This window comes from Callorhinus ursinus, unplaced genomic scaffold (genome assembly GCF_003265705.2).
Source record: "Callorhinus ursinus isolate GAN/ISIS: 27379988/994484 unplaced genomic scaffold, GSC_fseal_2.0 scaffold4, whole genome shotgun sequence".
Taxonomy (NCBI): Eukaryota; Metazoa; Chordata; class Mammalia; order Carnivora; family Otariidae; genus Callorhinus; species Callorhinus ursinus.
The window spans coordinates 34,547,030-34,572,905 of record NW_027397066.1 but is presented as its reverse complement, the minus strand read 5'-3'; the positions used below and the strand labels follow the sequence as shown (position 1 = coordinate 34,572,905).

Sequence of the window (25,876 nt, the reverse complement as noted above, 5' to 3'; positions counted from 1 at the left end):
GGCTATATTGTAAATAATTTGAGGGTTATAAATAACTTATCCACTAGGCTATAAATCTCACTAAACAAAAAAGTACAGAAGAAAGCACTCAAACAGCCTAGAGATCCACTATGACTTTTTTTTTCCAGCTCCACCTTAGACCACAAAATTACACCATTTCTATTATTTGTGATGAGCTGAGGACAAAAGAAGTGTTCAAATTCACCTTATTCTAAACAATAAGGCAATGAAGCACAATGGAAAGCTGAATTCTAACTGTAAATGTTTTTTTGCAACATAACATTTTCAAATCTGCTTAAATCCAGAGAGATTTTTTATTACACAATTCGATTTTTACATCAATAAAATCTTAGGTATATAACAATACAGATGAAGGAACAAGAATTTAATTTGTATTGAAATAAATATTAGATATACAAAGCACACAGAGTGAAAAAGGGTCACAATAAATTAAAGTGGAGACATCACTTTGTTCAATCACCAAAGAAAGCCCTTGACACTTTCAATTTCACACCATCAAATTTATCATTCTTGCTGATTTAAGCAGAACACAAAACAAATATGGATCCCAGGGCTTACTTTCACAGGTACCAGCATAGATAATTTACTACAGTGATCCAATTTGGAAATCAGTAGGGACCAGTAAATCGCTGCATAAAAGAAAGAGCGAATGAGGTCCTTTTTCCTTAGTGTCAGCAGGCTATGATTATTATGTTTATTAGATTTTCTTGAAAGGACTTCACATTTTCTCAAATATTCAGGAGAAATATATTTCCCCTCTGAGCCCTACATTAGCATTTATGTTCGTTGGTCTTGAATATAGGAGAATGATGAATTTTTCAATTTATTTTATAAATTTATACAGTCTGGATAGTATTGGCCTAAAGAGTATAACTCCCCAACCTGTACAATATTAGATATTAAAAATGGATTCAAGAAAAGTTACTAAGAAATGCTGACATACTATATATACAAATTTTTTAGTTCAATATATCCCATTATATGGAGCACCAGAACTAATGCATTTATAAATCAAGCAGTTTTTTATGACTCTTTCTAATCTTTGTGACCCTTTTACATTTGTTCCAATATAGACACATCACAAATGTTACCTGCCCAAGACTTTGCCCGTTTGGTCTCAACTTACAAATATATATGTAAGCAAAAATTCATGTCAAAAGCAACTGTTCTGCTTCAAAGGTACAAAAGAAAATCTGGAATTCGTCATGAACCAAGGAAAAAAATTAGTTTAAAAGGATTGAGCATATCAAAAAGTTAGCTTTAAGAACACTATGAAGGAAAATGTGAAACGACTCTTGAGACTTTCCTTCTCCTTTAAAAGGAGTTAATTTTTAGATTCCAGCAAAGGTATCTATCAATTTTCTATCACTTTCCTAAGAAACAGAATCTGCTTTAGATTTTAAAAATACTGTACTTTATCTCATCACATCAACTCCAACTCAATGCAGTTTTCCTATTTGCACTGCACAAGAGCACTCTAGAGTTTATCCCTCACACAGAAAAAAAACAGGTTCCTTCTTAGAACCCACCTGAATACCACCTTAGAAGGTACACATGTCCTAGAATAATTACTACCAGGAATCCTTCCAAACTTTTAGCAGTTCCTTTCTTAACCTTAATACCAGATCCAGTTAACACCTTTCCACTCTGAATATTAGAAGAGGGCTGCTCATTAAAACAAACCCTGGAAAAGACTCCTGGATTTATAAACATACACCTTTGGCACACTACCTATTAAACTACATTATCATATAGCCTCTGCAGAATTCTCCTAATCCTAGAGAAATTCCAATGAGGTGTAAAAGAGAAACTAGTTGTCTCTGCAACTCAAACTGAATTTACAAGTCTAGGTATTATTCTTGATACAATAACCAAAAATCTCAATATGCTTTTATATTACCATGAAAAGTCTAAATTTTAAGAGGTTAAACTGGCCTTATCTTGTGTACCTACAAAATGACCATGAAAAAATTTTAAGTACCATTTTTCTACACAGCTGAAAATTAAGGAGAAAGAACAATTTTATAACTGATATATATTTAGGTGATTTAGGCACTCTTTATAAAGAAAAAAACAACAACACAGGGCCCATGATCTGAATAATGCCACACCTAATTGTGGCCTATATTACCATTTGACTAGAAAGTAAACATTAATAGGGTACTCTTCCAGCTTTTCAACATTTCAATATTTTACTACAATTTCAATATAATTGAATACAGAGTAATGTAGTTTCAATATTACTATGTACTCATAGTAAATGCCTACTAAATATTTGTTGAATTTTGAGTAATTACATATTAAAAAAGGTGAAATCAGATCCTTTTATGGCTGACTCCGCACTTTTGGTGGCATTTAACCTTCCAACAGGGTCTGTGACCTGAGGAAAGAGTGCCACCTACTGATCATATCCCGTAACCGTCTGTGGTTACTTTCTCCCTTGAGGTTTCATTACAGAGTCAGATCAAAATTGGTCTAAATTTGGGTGGTAGCTTTGAGGCTAGCAGATCCTAGGGGGATTTGGGCGGGCACGAGTGGGGGAAGAGTTTCAGAATAACTATTTTAATCAAAATAAACTCCTTAGGATTAGATAAGAGTCTTTAACCACAATCCCTCAACACTAATTTCATTCACTCTGATCTCAAACTTTAAAAAAAAAAGGAAGCCCCTCGGTTCCACTTATCTTACTACATATATACTCATTTTCCTTTCCACATAGAATAATATTCATGTCCTAAACTTACAAACCTAATCAGAATTTTTGATCTTGACTTCTAGAAAGAAAAGGTATTCTGACAGCTTTACAAATCATAGTTATAAAACAGACCTCTTAAGTCTTTCATAAAAACTTCTCGTTTAATATCAGCATGCCTTGGTTTTTCCTGTAACGGAAGTTCCTAAATACCTAACTTTAATTATTTGCTTACTTCCAGGAGCATCTACCTTGGTAAATTTTATTCCAAGAAAATTTAAATACAAATTCTTATTTAAGAAATTTCAGTTTTGGACTGATATTAAATAGAGTTTAAATTCATGAAGAATCAAGTATACAAAAGGAATATAGAATTCTTGTTATAATAAAAGTAGGTTTTATGTTAGGCTTCCTTCCACCTGTCCAAGAGGGTTTAATATCTAAAAGTACTAGAAGAAGAACAGCACTATACCACTTCTAAAGAATTAAATATTCTGGGTGTTAACTTTTTTAAACCTGGAAGTAAAATTAAGTTCAGCTATGCAGAGTTTCTCCTACTTCATTCATTCCATATACTGCTACAGTATTTCCTTAATTTTAATTTGATAGATGTACATATTAAACTATAATTCCAGATGCCAAATCAGCTGGTTGTACATATACATATCACGGAATTCTTAGCTACAAGCTCATGCAAACTAAACATCTAGTAATGCTCAAATTGTAAAATTTACTTTTTCATGAGTGGAGGAGTATTTTATTTAAAAATCAAGCCTTCCATTAAAGAACAGTCCAACATGAGCATATCAGAAATATAATCCTATTATGAGATAAAAAGCCTCAACTTTTAAAGCACAGGGTATTCTACGTTGTTTTTTTAATATTAAAATTATTTTTGTCAAAACCAACATGAAATTATTTCCTCTAGGGAAATCTTTTTGACCAGTGGTAATTTCCAAACTAAAGAGGAAAAACTCAAAAAAGAGACATACTCATAGGTCATTAAAAGACAACCAGTAAAAACAGCTCACAAGAAAATTAACAGAAAAAATGGTGAAATTTGAGTAAATTCTATACTTTGATTAATTAATAGTATTGTTCCAAGGTTAATTTCTTAGTTTTGATAAATGCTGTATAGTTATGTAAGATGTTAATATAAGGGGAAGCTGAGTAAAAGGTATACAAGAACCCTCTGTGCTGTTTTCGCAACTCTTCTATAAATCTAAAATTATCTCAAGATTTTAAAAAATTGTAGAAAAAAACTAGTAACTTAAAAATAAATATTACTTCAGCTGCCAAAATTTCTTGATATAATTCAAGACTTAATTTTTAAAGACATCATTAGGAATCAATATACTGTTTACTTAACATTATAGTCACTTTATTGCTCTAGAAAATTAGTTCTTAAAACCATCAGATTACATATATAGTGATAATGAGGCTAACCACACACCCACCCACCCAACCCAATCAACTGTATTGCATGAGGCTGCTTTTCTAATTTAGCAGATAAATATTACAAAAAGACAAAAACAGTTGGCTACAGTTGAGCTATCAAGTAGATACCACATTTCCAGATGGGAAAGTTGAACAAAAAGAAAACTGATGTTATTGCCAAGTTACTAATGAATGTATCTGAGAAATCCAATTACATGCAGACAGAAGAAAACTGGTTACAAAAACCATTACATTACTGTGTACTAAAATTTTTGCAGTGTTTTAAACATTCCCAATCATGCAACAGTAATAAAGATCAGAATGAATTTTATAAAGAAGTTGATGGCAGCTCAACAAACAGGATTTAACATATTATACAACTCAAATCACAGCTGCATAATACACCCAAGACTCCCAAATTTACCTACATGTTACAAAATTAAAATGGACACTATTCCCCCCACAATTCCTCTTCCACCCCCATTCCCAATCAATTATCTTACCTATAAACCTTTCCATTTAAACTTTTAAATCAGATTTGATGGGTAAGTATGTATCTACGGGATAATCTTCATTATTATTTCAGAACAGACACCAAGCACAGGCATATGCTCAATCTTCAGTTACATTCCTTTCAAAAGACATCTGAACTGCTGCAACTGTCTATGAAAATTCAAGCCTAAGAAACCGAGAAAATTGGTAGTCAAGAATCTAAGTAATTCTGTAAGCTATGATAATACTAATCATCTATGTGTCCACATTTGTAAAAGGGTTTCCTATTTAAGAAAGGTTACTTAATGGGTGTCTGAAAGAAAGCTGTGTAACTACTAAGGCTTTCTGATGTAAAACAGTTGTGACCCCATATATTGACCCAACTGGCTAACATGCTTACAGTTCAGTCTTTTTAAAAAATATTCAAAGCCACATTAAAAATTTTGGAAGATCACAGCATAAGATGCAAGATGCATGCAGAATTCCTCTTATAATGGTATATCCAAAATATATCCTAACAAAGCAGCAGAAAATCATTTTAATAACAATGTGAAATTGAATACAGTGGTAAATGTTTCTTTTAAAATCATCAACCAAAATTACTGAATGGAAAAAGAATACGGGCTCAAAATATAATGAATTCATGTATGTTAATATTACCATAATGAAATCATGCCAGATATAAATTTAGGGTACCAATTAGGTTGAAAGAAATTTTACAGCTACTTTTACAAGAGAAATAAATGTACTTCATGATAAAGGCACAGCAGCACTTAAAAAAATTTTTGATACATTTATCACAAGATAGAAACTTCCTTAACCATTAACCAGCACAGCACAGTAAAATTTTCTTGGGAACTTTTTTTTAAAAGGCTTGATTTAACATGCCAGGAAAATGGTAATTTTTCCATTGAGATGCATTTACGTAAATTGGGTTGAGGTCAGTTTTACACCTGGAATTAACAACCCCTAGCAGAAGTACCAACTGCTAAAAATGCTTCTTTCTACTACATATAACTTAGCTGGATGTTAAACTACGCAACTGTTGGTGCCAGTCTGCTTATAAAAGCAATACTCTGGAGACAAAGTCTTCTCACAAACAGTGGGCAGGCAGGTTTCATTATTACATGTTCAACAACAATCCTCAGTTCATTAAACAAGGTCCTGCAAGATAAAACAGTTTTCATTCAGACACAAAAGGAAAAAGAATACAAAGCAAATGCTGATGAAGGAATTTCCCACAGTCACTAAAGAATTTAAAGTAAAAGGAATAACGAGAATGCACTGTAGGAAACGCACAAAGTAAAATTCTCAAAATCAACATTTGTGTGGTTTTTTTTCCCCGAGGGTGGGGAGTTAGTTCATTTAACAAAAGTATCTAATAAATGGTTATCTCCAAGGGCTGAGATAAGGGGTGATTTATATCTTTATAGTAGAGTCACATCATTTTCACATTTAACTTTAGTAAATTCAACTAGTTCTAAAAGAGAGAACAAGAGAGTCAAAATTATATACTATGGGCAATCCCACTTACTATTCTCAGAGCTTTCCTCATCTATAAAATAGGAATATGTACTTCATGGAGTCAGTCGTAGAGTAATTTAAGTGAGAAAGCATAGAAGATACTCAACAAATGCCATTTTCCAGTTGGATTAGCCCACTGATCAAACCAGCTCTTGTCTACCTTTAGACTAAAGTCCAACTCCTTAACATCTAACGCCTTCTAGAATCTGGTCTTAATCTAATTTTCTGCTCCATTTCCTCTCCCACTCTCTGCCATGACTCCTATATTCCAGTTATGTTGCACATTTGTGCCCAAAACAGCTTTTCGACTTTTACTGTGCTTGCTGTCTCCAAAGGACTCCTTATTACATACTGTACACATCACACACACATTGTATAGGCTAGCAGACACAAAATCATGTATACTGGTTGAACTATAATTTACAAGATATCTGAAAGATGACCAAAAATAATTTTGATCATTCACTTTTGAGTTTTCACACTTTATGTGCTGACTCATCCTGCATAAAGACAATTCCTGTTCTACCTTTCTGTATCCTGTGGGGGGCTTCCTTTATCTTAGTCTTCCCCAAACCCTAAGCTCCTACCTGGTAAATCTTTCAAATTTATCCCCTTTTTATCTTACATGGAATTAGTTCAGGCTCTGGACTACCCTCACAGTCTCCAAAGTGGTCCTCTCTTCCTCTTGCTGAGCCTGTAATGCATCTTCTGGAATATTTCTAAATCAGATCTCATCATGTTCTCAAACCCTCCATATTATGAATTTCAAATGCTCTTCCTATCTTGAAATGAATTCCAAACCCTTTCATGATCTATTCCCTGTCTTACCTTCCAGGCACAAATCTTCATTACTTCCCTATATACTTCCTTAACTCCAGCAACATGCATTTTCAGGCACCCATGTGCCAGAACTGACTTCAAAAGACTTGGCTTCTACTACCACCTCCTCAATGAATTCTCAGCTGCCTCCCTCAGTTTCCTGTGCTTTCACAGAACTGTCACCATCACAGCCTTACACCTGTCTAATTCACTCAGCTCTAAGTCTCTAGAAAGCAAGTACTTCAATCCTACATAAATGTGTTATCACCAACACACAATCACTGTCTTCTGAATAAATGACTCTAATGAGTAAAACTAGACAACACCTTGAAAATACTCTAGTCAAACCCCTCAGGCTACAGATGAGGCATGAAGAGGTAAATGGTTTGCCTAAAGTCACAGGGCTAGTTCTTTCATTCCTGGCCATATCCCTGGCATAATCTAGACCAAGTTGCAGAGTTGCTTTGGAGCAGTGCTGACAATATACGGTCAGTGATGATTAAAGTGTCTCTCTGCGCTGTCGAATAGGGTAACCATCAGCCACACATGACTTCTGAGAGCATGAAACTGGTTAATGTGACTCAGGAACTGAGTTTTAAAGTTTATGAATTTTAATTAACTTTTTATTTCAATGGTCAAATGCAGGGCACATGGGTGGCTCAATCAGTTAAGCATCTGACTCTTGATCTCAGCTCAGGTCTTGATCTCAGAGTCGTGAGTTCAAGCCCCACGTTGGGCTATACACTGGGCATGGAGCCTACTTAAAAAAAAAAAAAAACAAAAAAAGGTCAAACGTAGCTGGTGGCTGCCATGTAGACAGCACAGCTCTGACCCATCTACACTAGACATCTACAAAGAACTGACACCACTAACTTGAGGGATATCATGATGAGTGAAAATGGTACAAACTGGCAAAATCCCTAACAAAAAAGTGTAGCATACAAAATGTAGTTTTATAGGCTGTTTATCAATATTTATAAGCTCAAATATTTCCCATTACCTTCCCACTGTTTTGTTTTGTGTGCTTACGCAAGATCTTTGAAAGTGCTTATTCGCACATATTTGTGTTACCCGCATCCACTGCTATCCTTCCCTTTTCCATCCCACTGAACACTTCTAAATTTCTCTGTCTGCTAATCTGATTTAAAGGCGTGGGAAAAATGGGAGTAGAGATAAAACGGGTATAAAGAAGCAGAGAAAAACAAATCTGATGAAAAATGGATAACAGGGCAGGGCACCAGAAGATACTGTCTGAAATGAATACATGAACCAGAAAAAAAAAAAAAAAAAAAAAGAGGCAAAAACTCATGGAATCAAGTAAAACTGAATTTATTTCTGACTAGGGACTCGTTAAGAACCTATGTCTGAAGTAAGCTCTATTTTAGGAAGTACTGTAAGAAAGATATTGTCTAACAGAGTACAAAAGCCCCTCTAAGGACAATCAGAATCACAGAAAAAGGAAAATAAACTATGTATTAAAAACATAACAGAATCTAAACACTTTTAAAACATTACGTCATTTCACCCCCAGGAGGAGATTTTCTCCTCTACCAATGAAGAAATTAAAATTTAAATATTAACTTGCTTAAAGTTACACTACCTGGCAAATGATGGACCAGCATTCATTTTCAGTTCTTTTTATTTTGCTCGTGAAATTAAGGATCAATGCTAAAACACTCACTGGCTTTCTGACTTATACTGTACAATGAATTTATTTTAAATTTGTAAACAAACTCTATGTTAACATTAGTATTCTCAGTAACATATCCAAGAAGCTATTAAAAACAGCTATTCATTTCAGTTTTACTCTAACTTCTGAGATCCACATGCATAACTTACTATATCACTGAAGCCTCCATTCCTGAACATTATAGTAACTCATTAAAATATTTCTGCTTCCTCATTTTTCCACTCCAAACTATTCTGCACAAGGCTATCAGAATATGATCATGTCCAAACCACCATTCTCATACATCTAAAAGATAAATTCCAAACTTCTTATCCTGAAATTCAAGAAATTTTATGATTTGGCTCCAATTCACCTTTTTATTCTTAGCTGCAACCACTTACCATTCAGAATCCCTGGTATAGTCAAACAGGTCTATTCAATGTCCCTTAAACACAGCTTACTCCTTCTTGCCTCTGAAGATAGTTCCTACTATCTTCCTATCTAAAACACTTTCACCTATTCTGTCTATTCAAAGACTTTAATCTTTCTTGAACAAAATAAAATCGCTACTTTGTGAAACTCTCATGGGCTCTTTTTATTTTCCGGCTCAATGATCTCTCCTTCCTGTGGACTACAGTATTGATATGATAAGGCAAACATAACAATGCATCATATATTGGTTTGTGAACACTGTATCCTGAACTATTGTTTCCTTATTATTTGACATACGGTTTTGTTTCTTCAATTAAGAAAGTGCCTTGAGTTTGGGACTAATGTCTTAGACATCTTCAATACTATTTTGAGTACTATTTTAGCAGAGATAAAGGTAAATCTGGTCTCAGTTTCTAAAAAGAAATACAACCACCTCCTCAACAACCCTACTAAGGCCTGGAACTTAAATTTACAAAAATATCACTTGCTTCTAAATTCTAACATAAAAGCTACACAACTCTCACAAGTTATAAATGCTGTATTTCACAATACTCTCAACAAATAAAACATTTAAACTAAATGTTAAGCTTACCGACAATATGGATTTCTTCGAGAGGAATATCGAAGAGTAAGAAATCTATAGTATATAAAAGGCTGGAGCAAACTTCCTTGCCCACTGAAATAAACAAATACAAGGTTAAGAAATATACAGGATCAATTCATATGTATACTCTCAAAACTTAAAGCAATTTAATTGGAGAATGTGTGTCTTCATTCATTAAATGGTCATGGTAGGGGCGCCTGGATGCTTAGTCAGTTAAGCGTCCGATTCTTGATTTCGGCTCAGGTCATGATCTCAGGATTGTGAGATGGAGCCCCATGTCCAGCTCAGTGCTGGGCACAGAGCCTGCTTAAGATTCTCTATCTCCCTCTCCCTCTGCCCCTCCCCACCTGCTTGGCGCACATGTGTGCGCTCACTCTCTCTCTAAAAATAAATAAAATAAGAAATGATCATGGTAATACCTATCATGTCTAAATCAAAGTTATTTTTTCTTTAAGATTTATTTATTTACTTTAGAGAGAGAGAGCAAGGGTACAAGCAGGGGAAGGGGCAGAGAAAGGCGGAGAGAGAGAAGCAGACTCCCCATTGAGCACAGACCCCAACACGGGGCTTTGATCTCATGACTCCGAGATCATAAACTGAGCAGAAATCAAGAGTTGGACACTTAACCAACTGAGCCACCCAGGCACCTCTAAATCGAAGTTATTCCAAAAAAGGAAATAAAAGAGTGGCACCTGGCTAGCTCAGTTGGTAGAGCATGCGACTCTTGATCTTGGGGTTTTAAGTTCAAGCCCCAAGCTTACTTAAGAAAAAAAAAATGAAATAAAAGAATTTATATGATTGCTAAGGAGTAAAATGTTATTGCTTAAATTTTTATAAACATACATTCATGTATGTATTACTTTTAAAAAAGTTTAAAAGCTATTAAATGAACGAGAAAATGTATATGGGTGCCTGGGCGGCTCAGTTGGTTAAGCCTCTGACTTCAGCTCAGGTCATGATCTCCGGGTCCTGGGCTTGGTCCCAGGTCACACTCCCTGCTCAGCAGGGAGTCTCCTTGTCCCTCTCCCTCTCCCTCTGCCCCCCACCCCCACTCTGTCTCTCAAATAAATAAAATCTTTCAAAAGAAAGTGTATAAATGCTTCCATAATTACCACTGATAATTGATCATCAAATTTTGAAACTTTTAACATAGTAAAGTGGTTCATCTTATATAAACAAACAATAAAACCAGTAAAATCACACAGGCTCCCTAGTAAATTTGCATAGCTTATTCTACTATTTTGCTTGGTTAAAAAGCACATTTATAATACCCAAGAGCCATTTACTAGTTATGCAATTCTAAGTCAAGAATTCTTTCCTAGGAAAGATTATCTGGGTTAAGACATTCGCTACCCAAGCACTACAAATTAAATGCATCACTATTTGGATAGTGAGGCAGCAAGGCTAAATATATTATCTTTACTTGATAGAGTTAATATGCAACTACCTAAAATCTTGATTACGAAAACCAAAGAGCAACTTTGAAGAATGCAGAGTATAAAATTATACGTATTATGATAACTATATTTTAAAACTTTTTGAAGAAATACGTTAAGAGATGCCAATGTGGTTTTTAAAGTTAATTTTTACCTTTTCTTCTAAATTGTGATTACTTTCATAATAAAGATTTGTGATTACAAACTAATCACTAAACTAAATGTTACATCCACTTTCCCCAATAACTCCTGTGACAAATCTTTAACTCTTCAAATTGAAAAATACACATACTACAGAAGATACAGAAAGGAATATTCAATGAAAAACAAATTTTCCATCATCCAAGTTAGCTCCTTCCTCAGAGTTACAGCTCAGTCTCTAATATATCCTTCCAGAAATTCACATGTACAAGTGTATATAATGACTAACACTAATACAGTGCTCACTTTATAATTCACTGAATCCACTTACAACAATTCTAAGACGGAAGGGGCATTATCACATTTCAAAGATGAAGAAACTGACGCAGAAAAAAACATTTCTATGCCCATTAAATATACAAACACACCCCAAAATATAAAAGGGAACACCCTACACAGTTCTTAATAAATTTTTAAACTTATTATATCTTGAAGATTATCTGCACCATAAATTTACCTCATTCTTTTTACAGCTTCAAGCAATTCATATTATGCATTACTATTATGTAACAAGCCCTCTACTAATGAATAAAGCTACCAAGATCTCATCCTTTTATCTTTTTTTACACTCATGTTCATGTACATATAAGATAAACTCACAGACTTTACCTTCATTTTTAAATACAAAGCTTGAAGCATTACTCAGAAAAATGTAACTTAATGAAGCCTTCTAATATTAGATTGTGCTTCTATCATGGAGGGAACATCTAAGGAATAACGATTTTAAATTATTTTTAATTTTATAGTCTGTGTTATATGCAAGTGACATATTAAAGCATCAACAGCTTTTCCTACTAGGGACTGAATAAAACCTTATAATCTTACTATACTCTTCTAGAATAACAAAGTGATTTTTCTCTATTTAAATATTTCCAGTAAATTCTCATCTCTTACAATAATCTTGAAAATTAACATCAGTTTAAGATTTAAGTTTTTTAAATGTGAAAAATCAATGCTCAAAAGGCTAAGTTAATGATCACATCAACTAGAATCCAGGGCCCTAACATCCAATAAAGAAGTCTTTCCATTGTGCCATTCCCAGACTTTATTTAGATTATATTATCTAACTTATGATCCTATGACCTGAACAACATGCAGTGATCCCGGAGTCTCCAGAGAAAAACATTACTTAAAAGAATGGAACGAAGGCATTTATGAGGAAATCTATAAAACTGTTACTAGCTTACAGACTGCTGAAGAGGCAGACATGCAAAAATCTCACTATTAAGCAATGCACACAAAAATGAAATATTTCATAAACCAAGATAAGTTTTTACAAGTTAATGAGATTATGGAAAACAGCTAAAACTGACATCTTATAGGACAATCTGGCATCATCTATTAAATATAAAATGCACTTAGCTTACACTCAGGAAAATCAATTCTGGTTTAGAGAAAACGCAGGCACAAAAGTAGAAGCAGAAAGGTAAAGAGGGGCGCCTGGCTGGCTCAGTTGGAGGAGCATGCAACTCTTGATCTCAGGGTCCTGAGTTTGTGCTCCACACTGGAGGAGAGATGACTTAAAATACACAAAAATTTTAAAAAAAAAGGTAAGAAGATGTTTACTCCATCAATATTTGGAAAAGCAAAACTTTGGAAACAAATGTTTCCCCATCATCAGGGAAACAGGTAGTAAAATGCAGCCTATGAATATGACCAAACACTGTATGGTCATTAAATGGAACAAACCAGAATTGTATCTATCAACATAAACAGGTCATGAAAACATACTGTAGGAGTAAAAAAAAGCAAGATGCAGAGAACTGATGCATTATGGCACTTCTGATGCAAAATTAAAAACTAAAAAAACAACAAAAAACCCCACACCCATGATATGTATTTCCTATGTGTCTGTATATGTATTTTTCAAGTACTGCACATACACATAGGAGGAGAGGACAGAACTGCAACAGCTTAGAGTCAAATGATATTTTAGCTTTTATCTGTAATGTCCTCTTATTGGAAAAACTAAAAAAGCAATAATCCAGGCAGAAATGTAGTTTTATTTTTTTCCTGCTAATCTGAATTATTCATATTTTCCAATTTAGCTCTGAAGCTAGTAATTTTTTTTTCTACAACAAAGAAGATAAACACATTAATAGAGACAGAGAAGAACTTCTGACTTGGTAACCAAAGCTTTTATGCTCCTCCCCTTTCCTTCCTTTTTTTTTGGTTCAGTTTTAATTTTAATCACCCAGTGCTCATCACAAGTGCACTCCTTCATCTATTTCACCCATTCTCCCATCCATCTCCCCAGAAATGTAGTTTTCAAATGTAAATGCAAGAATCTTAATGGGGAGGGTCAGTACTAGCCTGATGTTCTAATTTTTAACAGGACAGCTTTCTTTATTCATGCATTACTTCTATCATTAAGATACAAACAAGGGGCGCCTGGGTGGCTTAGTCCGTCAAGCGTCTGCCTTTGGCTAGGTCATGATCCCAGGGTCCTGAGATGGAGCCCCGAGTCGGGCTCCCTGCTCAGCAAGGAGCCTGCTTCTCCCTCTGCTCCCAGCTCATGCTCTCCTCCCCTGTAGTGCTCTCTCTCGCTCTTTCTCAAATAAATAAAATCTTAAAAAAAAAAGATACAAACAAAACATGGAGATGATAGCAGGCAGCTATTAATACCAGACCATAATATTTTTGAGAAATTTCTAAAAGAAAAATCATCTAAATAGTGGCAGATACACTAGACTAGGCTTCCCAAGATTCTTTCAAAGGCAGCAGTTCTAAAATTAATTTTCAAAATGTTAAATGGTATATCACAAGGAATGATAAATAAGACAAGTTCCTAAGGTTTACCATAACGTCTCAGGTTCTCTATGATAAAATGAAAAATGGTTGCTAGGATAAAGCTAGCTCTGCACATCAGTATCTAACAGGTTTAAGCAGGATAAAATGAGTTAATGTATTTAATATATTCACTTAGTCATCTGCCTCTCAAAACAAATGTATTTTTATTCTTACCTAAAAAGCATAAAAACTGTAGCAGGCATCAAGAATATTTCATTACAAGCAATGAATTTCAGAATATTCTGTTGATTAGCGCTTAATTTATCCAAGATAGATCTCAGCAGAGGTAAACTATTTGAACCCTTTGCCTAAAACATAAGAAAACAAGTATTAGAAATAATGAAGCATTTTTGATTACTCAATTTTCTTTCTTTAGATAAATAGCATATCCAACGGGTAATGCAACTAAAAGACAATTATTTTGGAAATAGTAATATAAAAGTTTGCAAAATAATGTAAAATTTAGTGTATTTTCCTGCTTTGTTGTATTTTGTGTATTTGAAAAATAAAAAGACAGCTTAAGTAAGTCATTTTCATGCTTTATTTTTTGTTAAAAAAAAGACTAGATTATTTCACAAAAAAATGGTGATTACTTCTATCTAACTATAACAAAATCGGACTACCTAGTAATACAGTTAAGGTATTTGTGAATCCTTAGCTAAATAAAAGAAATTACAGAGTCCAATTACTGCTGTGACCAAAGAACTGTAGGGATAAAGAAACAGGCCAATGCAAGACAAATATTTGGATATTTTAATTCAAATGTCAACGCATATGCAGTCAATCCGCCTGGCACACTTAAGTGAACTAAGAAAATATTTTCGGAAAGTAGCAGTTCTGAACACTAATGTAAAAGAAATTCAGTACACTCTACTTACCCGGTATGTTAAAATTAAACAATGACAGAACAAGAGATCTCTGACAACTTACCAAACCTAAATGATTTTTTAAGAGAAAAAAAAAAAGAGATTTCAAACTTCAGAAGTTCTCTGGGAACTGGGGGGTATTCTGCAATACAATCCAATACAATCCTTCACAAAATGTATTTTGTGAAACTTAAATAAAAAATTTCAAACTTAAAACTTTTAAATCACTAATAATTTACAACAAGTTTGCAGGGATTGAAGGAAATTTTTGAGACAAATACAAAAATGTCTCAGAACTAAATTCAAGCCAACAATCTGCAATCCAGGAGTCAAAAAAACAGCATAGCTCTACTTACATCAAGGACCTTTTTCGTGTATGTGGCGGCATGAAGCAAAGAGAATAACAAGACTGGGAAAATACTCACTGGAGAAAACAATTAAGGAAAATATTTAACATTTATCAAGTACTCTGCAAAACAGGCTATGTATTATGCCCAATATATATCTGAACCAGCATCTGCTAAAAGGACTTCAGTGATGGCTTTTGTTTTGTTTTACTTTGTAAAACCAAATGAAGTTTTCTTTTTCTACCTGTAAACAACTTCATTTTCTAAAGCTCACAGTTTTATTAATAGTGAAAGTGTTTTTCTTTTCTATTAGATAATAAAATATTGTAAACATTTGCTAAATTCAACTGAAATCTAGTCCACCTCAAAATATTACAATTTTTAATCCCACAATGGCCATCCTGGCCAGAATAATTTGGCCTTCAAGTATAAAGAGTCTTTGGTCCTGCTTTCCTCATCACAGCTGCTTAGGAAAGAGTCTGGGGTAATGGTTTAAAAGCTATTTCTTCGGTGGTGCCCCAGCTGGCTCAGTCAGTACAGCACAGGACTCCATCTCAGGGTGGTACTTGATCTCGAGGCGATGGGTCAAGCCCCACATTGGGTGTAGAGTTTACGTAAAAAAAAAAATAAAAATAAAAACCTTTTAAAAAGTACTTCCCCAATTTTCCTCAACTAAAGATCTTTCATTATTTCTTTCCTACAAGATCCCCATTATTTCAAGATACTGTACCTATCAAGCTTGTACAGTTCATGTGTTCAATCGGTACAAATAAAAAGTGTATATATATTTGGGTTTGTGTAGTACAGTTAATTGAGAGTCTCATCAGTTTAATTACAGACACCTATTTGAGTTCAACTGTTTGGCTTTATGTCATGGATAAATATGCAATTTTCATTCAGCTTTTTGAAAAATAAAAATTGCTCAAAAGACCCTATTTACCCCAATTTCTGCCAGGCTGATAACAAGAACAACAAAACTTGTCAAATATTTTCATAAAATGATAGAGACTGTTAGTCCATTATGAATGGCAAAAATACGCGTCCTAAAAGTATTTGCAGTTTCTGGGGTGCCTGGCTGGCTCAGTCAGTAGAGCATGTGACCTGATCTCAACATTGTGAGTGCAAGCCTGATGTTGGGTGTCAAGTTTACTTAAAAAAAAAAAAAAAAAAAAAGTTTCAATTACCCTCATTTAAAAAAAAAAAAGTATGTGCAGTTTCTAAGAAATGAACCATGATATTTTTCTACACTACCTGAAAGCTTTGGCGTGATGGGAAATGGTGATTACTGTAACACAAGGAGTTCCAAATTCATAACCACCATAACTCATTAGATCCAAAAATGCCTAATTCCAACTGGCAAGCAAGACAGTAGCCTATACCCGAGGATTAGGAAAACCCTACCTCTCCAATATAGTTCTCCAAATTGGCATCCTGACCAATTTTTCCCTGACACAAGAATTAAGTAAAATGCCAATTTCCTCAGCAGAGACCATGTATAGTTTCACATTTTTTAATCCATCATAGATCCCTCCGGAACGATGAAAGCTACAAGCCTCTCCTCTCCAAGGCCACTGTAAAATTCTGTTGCTTCTTAAGGAGTTAAACTTTTGACACATACCCTAACTTGAAGCCTGATTCAGTAGAAGCAATGCAGGTAATGAAAACAGAACCCTGAAAGGACAATCAAGATATCTGGGTTCCAATCAGGGCTCCGACACTAACTTCATCTCCTAGGCTAAGTTTCATCAAAGCTACAGATTTCTCTCCCTCTCCCCCGCTCATTTCCCCCTCCCTCTCAAATAAATAAATCTTTAAAAAAAAAGGGGGGGTGCCTGGGTGGCTCAGTCAGTTAAGCATCCAACTCTTGAGTTCGGCTCAGGTCATGATCTTGGGTCATGGGTTGGAGCCCTGAGTCTGTCTCTGTGCTCAGCCGGCCTCCACGCTCCTCCAGCAGGGAGTCTGCTGGAGATTCTCCCTCTCCCCGCCCCCCACCTCCTGTGCGTGCGTGCTTGCTCTCTCTCTCAAATATTTTTTAAAAAGCTACAGATTTCTGAGTTTTTTTACAGCTAACATTCTATAGTTCACAAATCCTTGATAAGAGATTCATAATTTTAGCTTTCAATGTCACCTTTAAACTATTCAGAAAATATAAAGGGTGTAAGTACCTATCACTGTCAGACAAGGACAGCATCACCTTTTTAAAAACAAAGATCAGAACACAACTTGGTAATGACTTTGGGCTCACCTTTATTTACTAACCTAATACCCAACTACTTTAAGAATCAGATTAGTATTTATTGCCAGTTACTAGTTTAGGCTACTCCTATTGCTCACTACTCCCCAACCTCCACCCCAAAGAGGAATTTAAGGAACATGAAATCCTTAATCTTCAACATTCCCAGAGAGAGGGGCTAGCAAACAACCAATTGCATAGAAAAGGCAGAGAGGTTGTCTTAACTGGTCATGAGCCTCATTTGGCATCAACTCAGGATTCACTCAACAAAACTTAGTGACCACCTGCTGTGTGGACTGGCTTTGTCCACGTACAGAGAGAACTATTTCAAAACTATACTTAAGTGTTACTCATACATTAACTGTAAATTAGGTAGACCTTTTAAGTCAGACAGACCTTGGGGCACGTGGGTGGCTCAGTCGTTAAGCGTCTGCCTTCGGCTCAGGTCATGATCCCAGGGTCCTGGGATCAAGCCCTGCATCAGGCTCCCTGCTGTGCAGGAAGCCTGCTTCTCCTTCTCCCACTCCCCCTGCTTGTATTCTCTCTCTCTGTCAAATAAATTAAAAAAAAAAAAAAATCTTTAAAAAAAAAGTCAGATAGACCTTGTTAGCATTACTATGTGCTTGCCCATGTGATGTCAGGCAAGTTATCTGAAACTCTTTGAGCCTCAATGGCCTTATCAATGTGATGCTCTGGGCACCTGGGTGGCTCAGTTGGTTAAGTCTCTGCCTTCAGCTCAGGTCATGATCTCAGGGCCCTAGGATCAAGGAACCCCACATTGGACTACCTGCTCAGTGGGAAGTCTGCTTCTCTCTCTCCCTCTGCCCCCCACAATGGTGCTCTAATAAATAAATAAAATCTTAAAAAAATATATAATGCTCAGTATGATTTTTTTCAGTATTGCAAGGATTAAATATGCCAAGTTTGTATGCGCTGACAAAATACTCAAAAAATTTCAGTTACCTATTCTCTTTTCCTTAAGACTTTTTAAAAATCTATCTAAAATTTGATACTTCACGAACATACAAAGTATTATCTAAACAGGTAATATTTAGCCCTAGAGACATATTTTATTGTGTTTTGCATTAGGTATAGTTATGTAGACACATGCACTATTTATGATTATTATCAGAAACATTTAAGAACTCTTAAGAGCAGCACTTAAAGCACAAAATACTTTGTGGAGGACAGAGGGACAACAGTGGGGACAGAACTATTAAAATGACTGCAAGGTGACTGTTCCTGGGTATGGTCTGTGTTCCTTTCTGGTCTACGTTACTTTTAGGCTCTCTCTTTGCTCAGAGGACCCCTTTCAATATTTCTTGTAGGGCTGGTTTCGTGTTTGCAAATTCCTTTAGTTTTTGTTTGTCCTGGAAGCTTTTTCTCTCTCCTTCTATTTTCAATGACAGCCTAGCTGGATACAGTATTCTTGGCTGCATAGTTTTTTCATTTAGTGCTCTAAAAAAAAAAAAAACAAAAAAAAACAAAGATTGTGAGACGCCAGTCACTCTTTGGCCTCACAATGCACATTAGCCCATCAAAGTCCTGTAGTAAAGAAACCTACTAAAAACTGTTTAATCCAGTGCTTCCCAAACATACTAAACTGCAGCTCTCCCCCCCCAACCCTCCCCAGCCTTTTGAGAAAACCTATTATCATCCAACACACTTTTGAAATGTATAAACATACAATTCCAAATGAGTTATTTCATTCTCCTTAGCTCCAAAGATTATCCGCGTGTCCTTATTTTCTACTCTATCCACAGTAAATACTAAATTTTTACTGCATTTATTAATTATCCAATCTTCTGCTTAAATAAGTTATTTCTTGAATTTCCATTTGTTTCTAGCTCACTAGGAGTTGAAAGAGCTGAGGATTTCTCTTTTTTTTTAAAGACATATGGACAATTGCCCAAAGATGTGAATTAAATGAAAAACAAGTGTAAATACTAAAGTAAGTCCTCCATAGTCCCGTGCTTGGAATCTGAAGTTTAAAATATCCATCGCTAATAGAGAAGTTTACAAGAGGCAAGAACAAAGATACAAAATTTAAAATTCCCATGTCAGCTCTTCAAATTTAGATTTCACATTTTAGAGTCAGAAATTCTTACACTAAATGTAGCTTCATTCAAATTAAGTGTCAACCAACCAACCCAGGTTCACAGAAACCCTCACTGCTGAACCGTTTCTATTGCAAAAAGTAATCCAGAGATCTCCTATACACTCGGTAGGTGACGCCTTTGTCAAAAAGGCACAGAAAGGATACTTGTAACAGGGTAGGAATTGACAAAGATGAGTGAGTAGAGCAGGTAGTGGCAGCTGTCTTCTAATAAAGCCTGGGCCAGGAATGCTCTGCTTAACTGGAAATGTGGTAATCTTTGGTGCAGCCTCAGAGCACTGGTAAGAGCATTTGCCAGTAAAGCACGCTGGTAAAAGCTTGCAGCTTCATGCAACCTGCAAATTACCAGAGGAGAGGTTATCATGGGACATAACTACCGTGTCTCTTCCTCCTTTGTGGATTGCATCATAATTGCACAACACCTAAATCTCTCACTTGTCCATAGAAAAAAATTACTTGAACCTATTATACCTTCTTAGAAGCATCACTTCATATGTATACCCAACTGAATTTTATAAAGGAGTCCTCCTCCTTTTAAGTTAAAAAATCAAAAATGAAAAAGATATGAACTCCTCTCATCCCCACACACCCATTTTCTTTCTGATTTTCAACGTGATGTCAGCTTTCATAAAGCACATGACATAAAATATTCCTCCAGTTGGTACTATAACTGAATTATCAGCACCTAAAGCATGAGACCTGTGCTTTATCTGTCCCAGAACCTCTTGCAATTTAACAAGTCTTGCAAATAAAAGGTAGTCCAGAAAAACCAACCAAACAACTGAATATCAAAGGCAGAAAATCTGTGTAATACATACCCAAGAACAGGCAGGACAAACAAAGCAGAGCAGTAAACTGTGAACAAACGAGAAAGCCACATTGCCGTGTCCAGTTTATTGGTCATCATGAATTGCTAAATTTAAAAAGAAAAATACTGTAGTAAACTAAGCCTGCAAATTATCTTTCCAAGGATGAAGATCACATCGTCTTATTCCTATTAAAAATGTTTTAACAACCCTGTAGCAATTATTTGAGATCATTAAATGAAAACTCCTAAGGCAAATGTTTAACCTATATGCTCAGCAACACCTCCAAACACCTTATAGTTTTGATGCAAAAAGCAGCGGAAGTACTTAAATAGAAAAATACCAGTTGATATTTAAAAAAATAAAGACTAATTAAGAAAGAAACCTTTGAACAGAAATTTAACTACAATTATCTGTATTCCTTCAACACTCGTAATACCGGCTTCATCTATTTTAAAAGAATGTTAAATAAGAACTAATTGCTCTCAAGAGAACCATAATGCCTATTCTTAGAAATCTCAATTCAAATAGGTAGGCTTCAGATCTGAGTAAAAAGGCATTACATAAAGCCAGTTTGCATTAAATAAACCTTACAAAGCAGAAATGTAAAACCATGGTAATAGTCACTCACTACCTCATTATAATTTGCTTACATATACACAAGGGCCTGACATACACTCTAAGTGTTCAAAATATGGCTGTGAAATGTTAAATAGCACCTGCCTCTCCAATTTTATGACTTTCTTCAACCCCTTGGAAGCTTTCCCATTCATCTTACTCTATTTCATTGGCCCTAAAGTAAACTCCCATATCCCACTTTATTCTCCTTGTTTTCTCATTCTATCTTTGCCCTTGCTGCGTTTGCCAAAGATGGATCCATTATCACCAATAGAATCACTTAAAATCTGTTTTCTCATTCAAAATGTATTGTCTTCAAATCCTAAAGTGGCTTTTACATTTTCTGACAGAATCTATGTTAATAATTTTTACATCAAAGTCCAATACAAACACACATGGACATATAAACTTCTATAAAGAAGTTTCACAAAACAGTATCTTCCCTATGTATAACGGATTTTGGTATTTTGTACTCTCTTTAATGTTTAGAAATAGTGTTTTCACTAAATGGATTTCAAAACTCACTAATGAATCTTAAAGTGGAGTCTAAAACACTTCTCTAAGCAATCTAACTTAAGTATCTTTTGAAAGATATAAAAACTGGGCGCCTGGGTGGCTCAGTCGGTTAAGTGTCTGCCTTCTACTCAGGTCATGATCCCAGGATCCTGGGATCGGGTCCCACATAGGGCTCCCTGTTCAGCGAGGAGTCTGCTTGTCCCTATCCCTCTCCCTCTGCCCCTCCCCCCGCTCATGCTCTGTCCGTGTCTCAAATAAATAAATAAATCTTTAATTAAGAAAAAAAAAGAGGGGCGCCTGGGTGGCTCAGTTGTCAGGCGTCTGCCTTCAGCTCAGGTCATGATCCCGGGGTCCTGGGATCGAGCCCCGCATCAGGCTCCCTGCTCAGCGGGAGGCCTGCTTCTCCCTCTCCCACTCCCCCTGCTTGTGTTCCCTCTCTCGCTGTGTCTGTCAAATAAATAAATAAATAAAATCTTTTAAAAAAAAAGAAAGATATGAAGAACTTTTGGAAAAAAAATACAAGTATATTTTAAAATCCAAAGATGTTTCACAGCATGTCTTTTTAACAATATGCAGGTAATTTCAGAAATATGCCTGGTTTATTGTATCCAAACCTACTATACTGTGACTCCTCTAAATTTAAATGATCACCCACAGTCAAGTGGAAGAATGAATTTGGTTTACTGTACTCAGACTCTCTACAAATATTCAGACTTTACACCATAGTCTGAAATTTAATTTTAGAACATGTTGTTTAAAATTTAAGCTTAGGTGCACTGGCTCAGTCAGCAGAGCATGCAACTCTTGATCTCGGGGTTGTGTATTCAAGCCCTACATCGGGTATAAAGATTGCTTAAAAATAAAATCTTTTTGGGGTGCCTGGGTGGTGCAGTGGGTTAAGCCGCCAACTCTTAGTTTTGGCTCAGGTCACGATCTCAGGGTGGTGAGGTCAAGCCTCAAGTTGGGCTCTGATTTCAGCAGAGTCTGCTTAAGTTTCTCTCCCTGCCCCCCTCCCCACTGTGCACATGCTCTCCCTCTCTAAAATAAATAAATCTTTAAAAAATAAATAAAACAAAATATTTTTAAAAATAAAATACAATGAAATCTATTTGGTTAGGGTGTTTATTTTGTAATAAATCACTGATCTATTCATTTCATTTTGTACACTTTTATGTACCTGCATTTTAGTATACAATAAAAAAAGGTTTAAAAAAAAGTGTATTGGTTTACACTTTAAGAGTCAACAATCCAGCCATGTTATAAATAGTTTGGGCAAAAAACATCAATGAAACTTTAGATGAAAACCTAATGAGGTGAAAAACTATTCACACAGTCTCAAAGCATCATGCCACAGAATACTTTTTAATTACAAAAGAAAAATGGTATCTTTACAATGGAGAGTCTGCTGGATACCACCTGAACCAAATAAACTTCTCTCCAATGATGACATAAATTAACATAAAATGTTCCTGAAACATATAACACACTGAAAATGACAGAATATCACTTATGTAATATTCCTGACAAAATGTTTAACTTGAATCTAGTCATGAGGGGAAAAAAACAGGCAACTTCAATTTGAGAAGCAAAACAAGTCTGAATTCTTGACAGTCAAAAATGGCACCAGGAAGGTGAAGGGAACTATTCTAGACTAAAGATTCTAAAGACCAGTAAAAGCAATGCATGTTTGGATTAAATCCTGGATAAGGAGAAAGCAGCTTTAACAGACAACGGAGGAAATTTGAATATGGATTCTAAATCAGGTAATAACATGTATCAATGTTAAATTTTTCAAATTTAATTGCAAAAATTGCAGCAATAACTGCATTGTGGTATTGTAGAATACTTAAGTATTTTATGAATTAGCCATCATTGTGTATGCAAATAATTCTCAAAGCGTTCAACAAAATGAAGAAAAAAGAAAACTGTCTATAAATGGAAATGTTGTAAAATGTTTAAAGGGGAAAAAAGTGACATGCTCAATTCACATATTCATAGTGTTTAAGATTACAGAGCAATAACGCTTTGGGTACAAATAACTAGTAAGCAGATCTGCATGTTAAGAATAAAATATTTACAGAAGCCTAGTTATCTCTCTTCGTAAAGAAGGACAAAATGATGAAAAGAAAAAAAAAAAGAAGACTGCTCTTCCCCCACTGCGTAATTTCCATATAATGGCATAAAACGGGCAGAGGCGTTCTCTGCTAGCATGGGTGTGCGGAACGAGGCCTGTGTCACGGCACCACCTCAGCTGGCATCTTCAACCTTGGAACCTAAGATAATTAGAAACGGGGGGCGGGGGGGCGGGTAAGAAGGCCGGATTTCCTTGGCATACAGCTGAGAGCCACCTGCTCCAGCCCGGCCCACCGTGGCTTAAGAAACAGAAAACTTGCAGCTTCCTCTACATCTCTCCTCAAGACCTCTCCTCTCTATGCTACCCCCACCTCAATCACTAATCCCAGTCCCTTTAAGCACTGAGGTGGAACGTCTCCGAACAGACTTGGAGACACTTCCCGCTCCTTCCTAACTCTAGTAAATCAAGCCAGAAGACCCTGCTCGCTCACTTACCACTGCGCCCGCCCCTTGGGGGCCGTTAGGGGCCGTATCCGCCATGGGAGACCCACACACCCGTCTGGGACGCTGCAATCGGGAAGGAAAGAAAGGGAATGTCAGCACGGGCCACGAATCCGGTAACCGGTCTCCTTGCCCCGTGCCACAAGCCCGCCGCACCCTACGGGAACTCCGAATCTCAAAAGAAAAGTCTCGCCCGCTCCAGAGCAGCAAATCGCCTTGAGAACACCCGAAGTGGCCGGGAAATACCTGAACGACACCACCAAGTGCAAAACCGGGTTTCTAGAAAAACCGGAGAGAGGCGGAGCTTCGGGGCAAGACCCAACAAGGCCGATCTAACGCCGCCGCCGGGCGCAGGTTATTGCCAAACCCGGAAGTGCTCCTTTCACTTCCGTGGGGAAGGGGCGGTGACGAAGAGGGGAAACCGATAGCCGAGCCTTGAGGCATGACGGGAAGTGTAGTTTTTCTTGTTTCAGTTTCACCTGTCCTGCACTCTGGCTGTGTAAGTTAAGAAGAGAGGCTGGCAAAGCAATTTTTCCCTCTTCTCCAGCTTCCAGGTGGTCCTCCCTGTCAATGTCCAAGCCGTAAAATGTCTACTCGTTAAGCCTCAGAAATGTTTTCTTTGCTATTTTTCTCCAGGGGCTCCGTAAGCCCTGTGGTTCTACTTACAAAATTAAGTATTCTGGGTGGCTCAGTTGATTAAGCGTCTGCCTTAGGATCAGTTCATGATCCCAGGGTCCTGGGATGGAGCTCCATGTGCGACTCCCTGCTTAGCAGGCAGCTTGCTTCTCCCTCTGCCTCTAGCCCTTCTCCTGCTCATGCTCTTGCACTCTCTCTCTCTCAAATAAATAAATAAAATCTTTTTTAAAAAAAATTAATTCTTCCAACAAGCACTTAATGAGACCTGCTATGTGACAGGCCCCATGTTTGGCATGGAGGATAAAAAGAATGAATATGACACAGATTGTGGGAAAGAAAGACAAGTAAACCAATACCACAGCACAGCACTTGTGTGATATGGGCAAGAGGCCAAGTTAATCACAGAGAGCACAGAGGAGGGGACCTAAATCAGAAAGGATCTGGGAAGGTTTCCTCGAAAAGGTAATTCTGGCTCTAAATTTTGAAGGACAAGGAGAAGTTTGCTAAACAGAGGAGGGAATTCCAGATACAGCAACAGAAAGTTCATGAAGCAATAGGACAGAGTAAAGGAACTAGCTGAGTATGACCAGAATGAAGGGATGTGTGTGTTGGAGGTAGGGATGGGACTGGGAGAAGTGGGTTGAAAAAATTTGAGATAGAGAGGCAGGGAGACATGTTAAGGAGGAGATCTGAACTTGACCTTGAGATCCAGGCAATCATGATACAATTGTAAGCAGAAATGTAACATCATGAGATTTAGAACAATCACTCTGGCAATAGGATGGAGGATGATCAGAGGAACAAATTAAAATTCAGGGGATTAAGTGGGATGTTTTACATACATACAGAAGAAATATCCAACATCCATAGTCAGTCCAGGTGCTGGTCAGTTGTAGCTGACAAGTCAAATGGTGCCCTCTTGAAGCCATGTAATCTTCGGTTTTTCTAAGGTCACTGCCCAAGTTCAGGTTCTCATGATCTACAGCCTGGATTACCTAAAATGCCACCTCCACTGCACTCCTTGCATATCATTTACTCCATATTTTT

The 25,876-nt window shown here is 36.3% G+C and overlaps 1 protein-coding gene across 2 annotated transcripts; it reads right to left on the bottom strand.

The window, feature by feature from the left end:
• Positions 1-290: 290 nt before the first annotated feature.
• On the bottom strand, positions 291-24,574 carry TMEM33 (transmembrane protein 33). Of its 2 annotated transcripts, XM_025887237.2 has the most exons (9): positions 24,440-24,574; positions 24,188-24,259; positions 20,498-20,592; positions 19,827-20,014; positions 15,340-15,407; positions 14,292-14,425; positions 9,679-9,762; positions 5,686-5,806; positions 291-4,829 (listed from the first exon to the last, which is right to left on the bottom strand). In XM_025887237.2, exons 2-9 carry the CDS (start codon positions 24,230-24,232, stop codon positions 4,824-4,826), a joined length of 741 nt encoding a protein of 246 aa, XP_025743022.1. In that variant the 5' UTR covers positions 24,233-24,259; positions 24,440-24,574; the 3' UTR covers positions 291-4,823. The 2 variants fall into 2 exon arrangements, with proteins under 2 accessions (XP_025743022.1, XP_025743021.1); XM_025887236.2 differs by having other exon boundaries at positions 291-5,806.
• Positions 24,575-25,876: the final 1,302 nt, after the last annotated feature.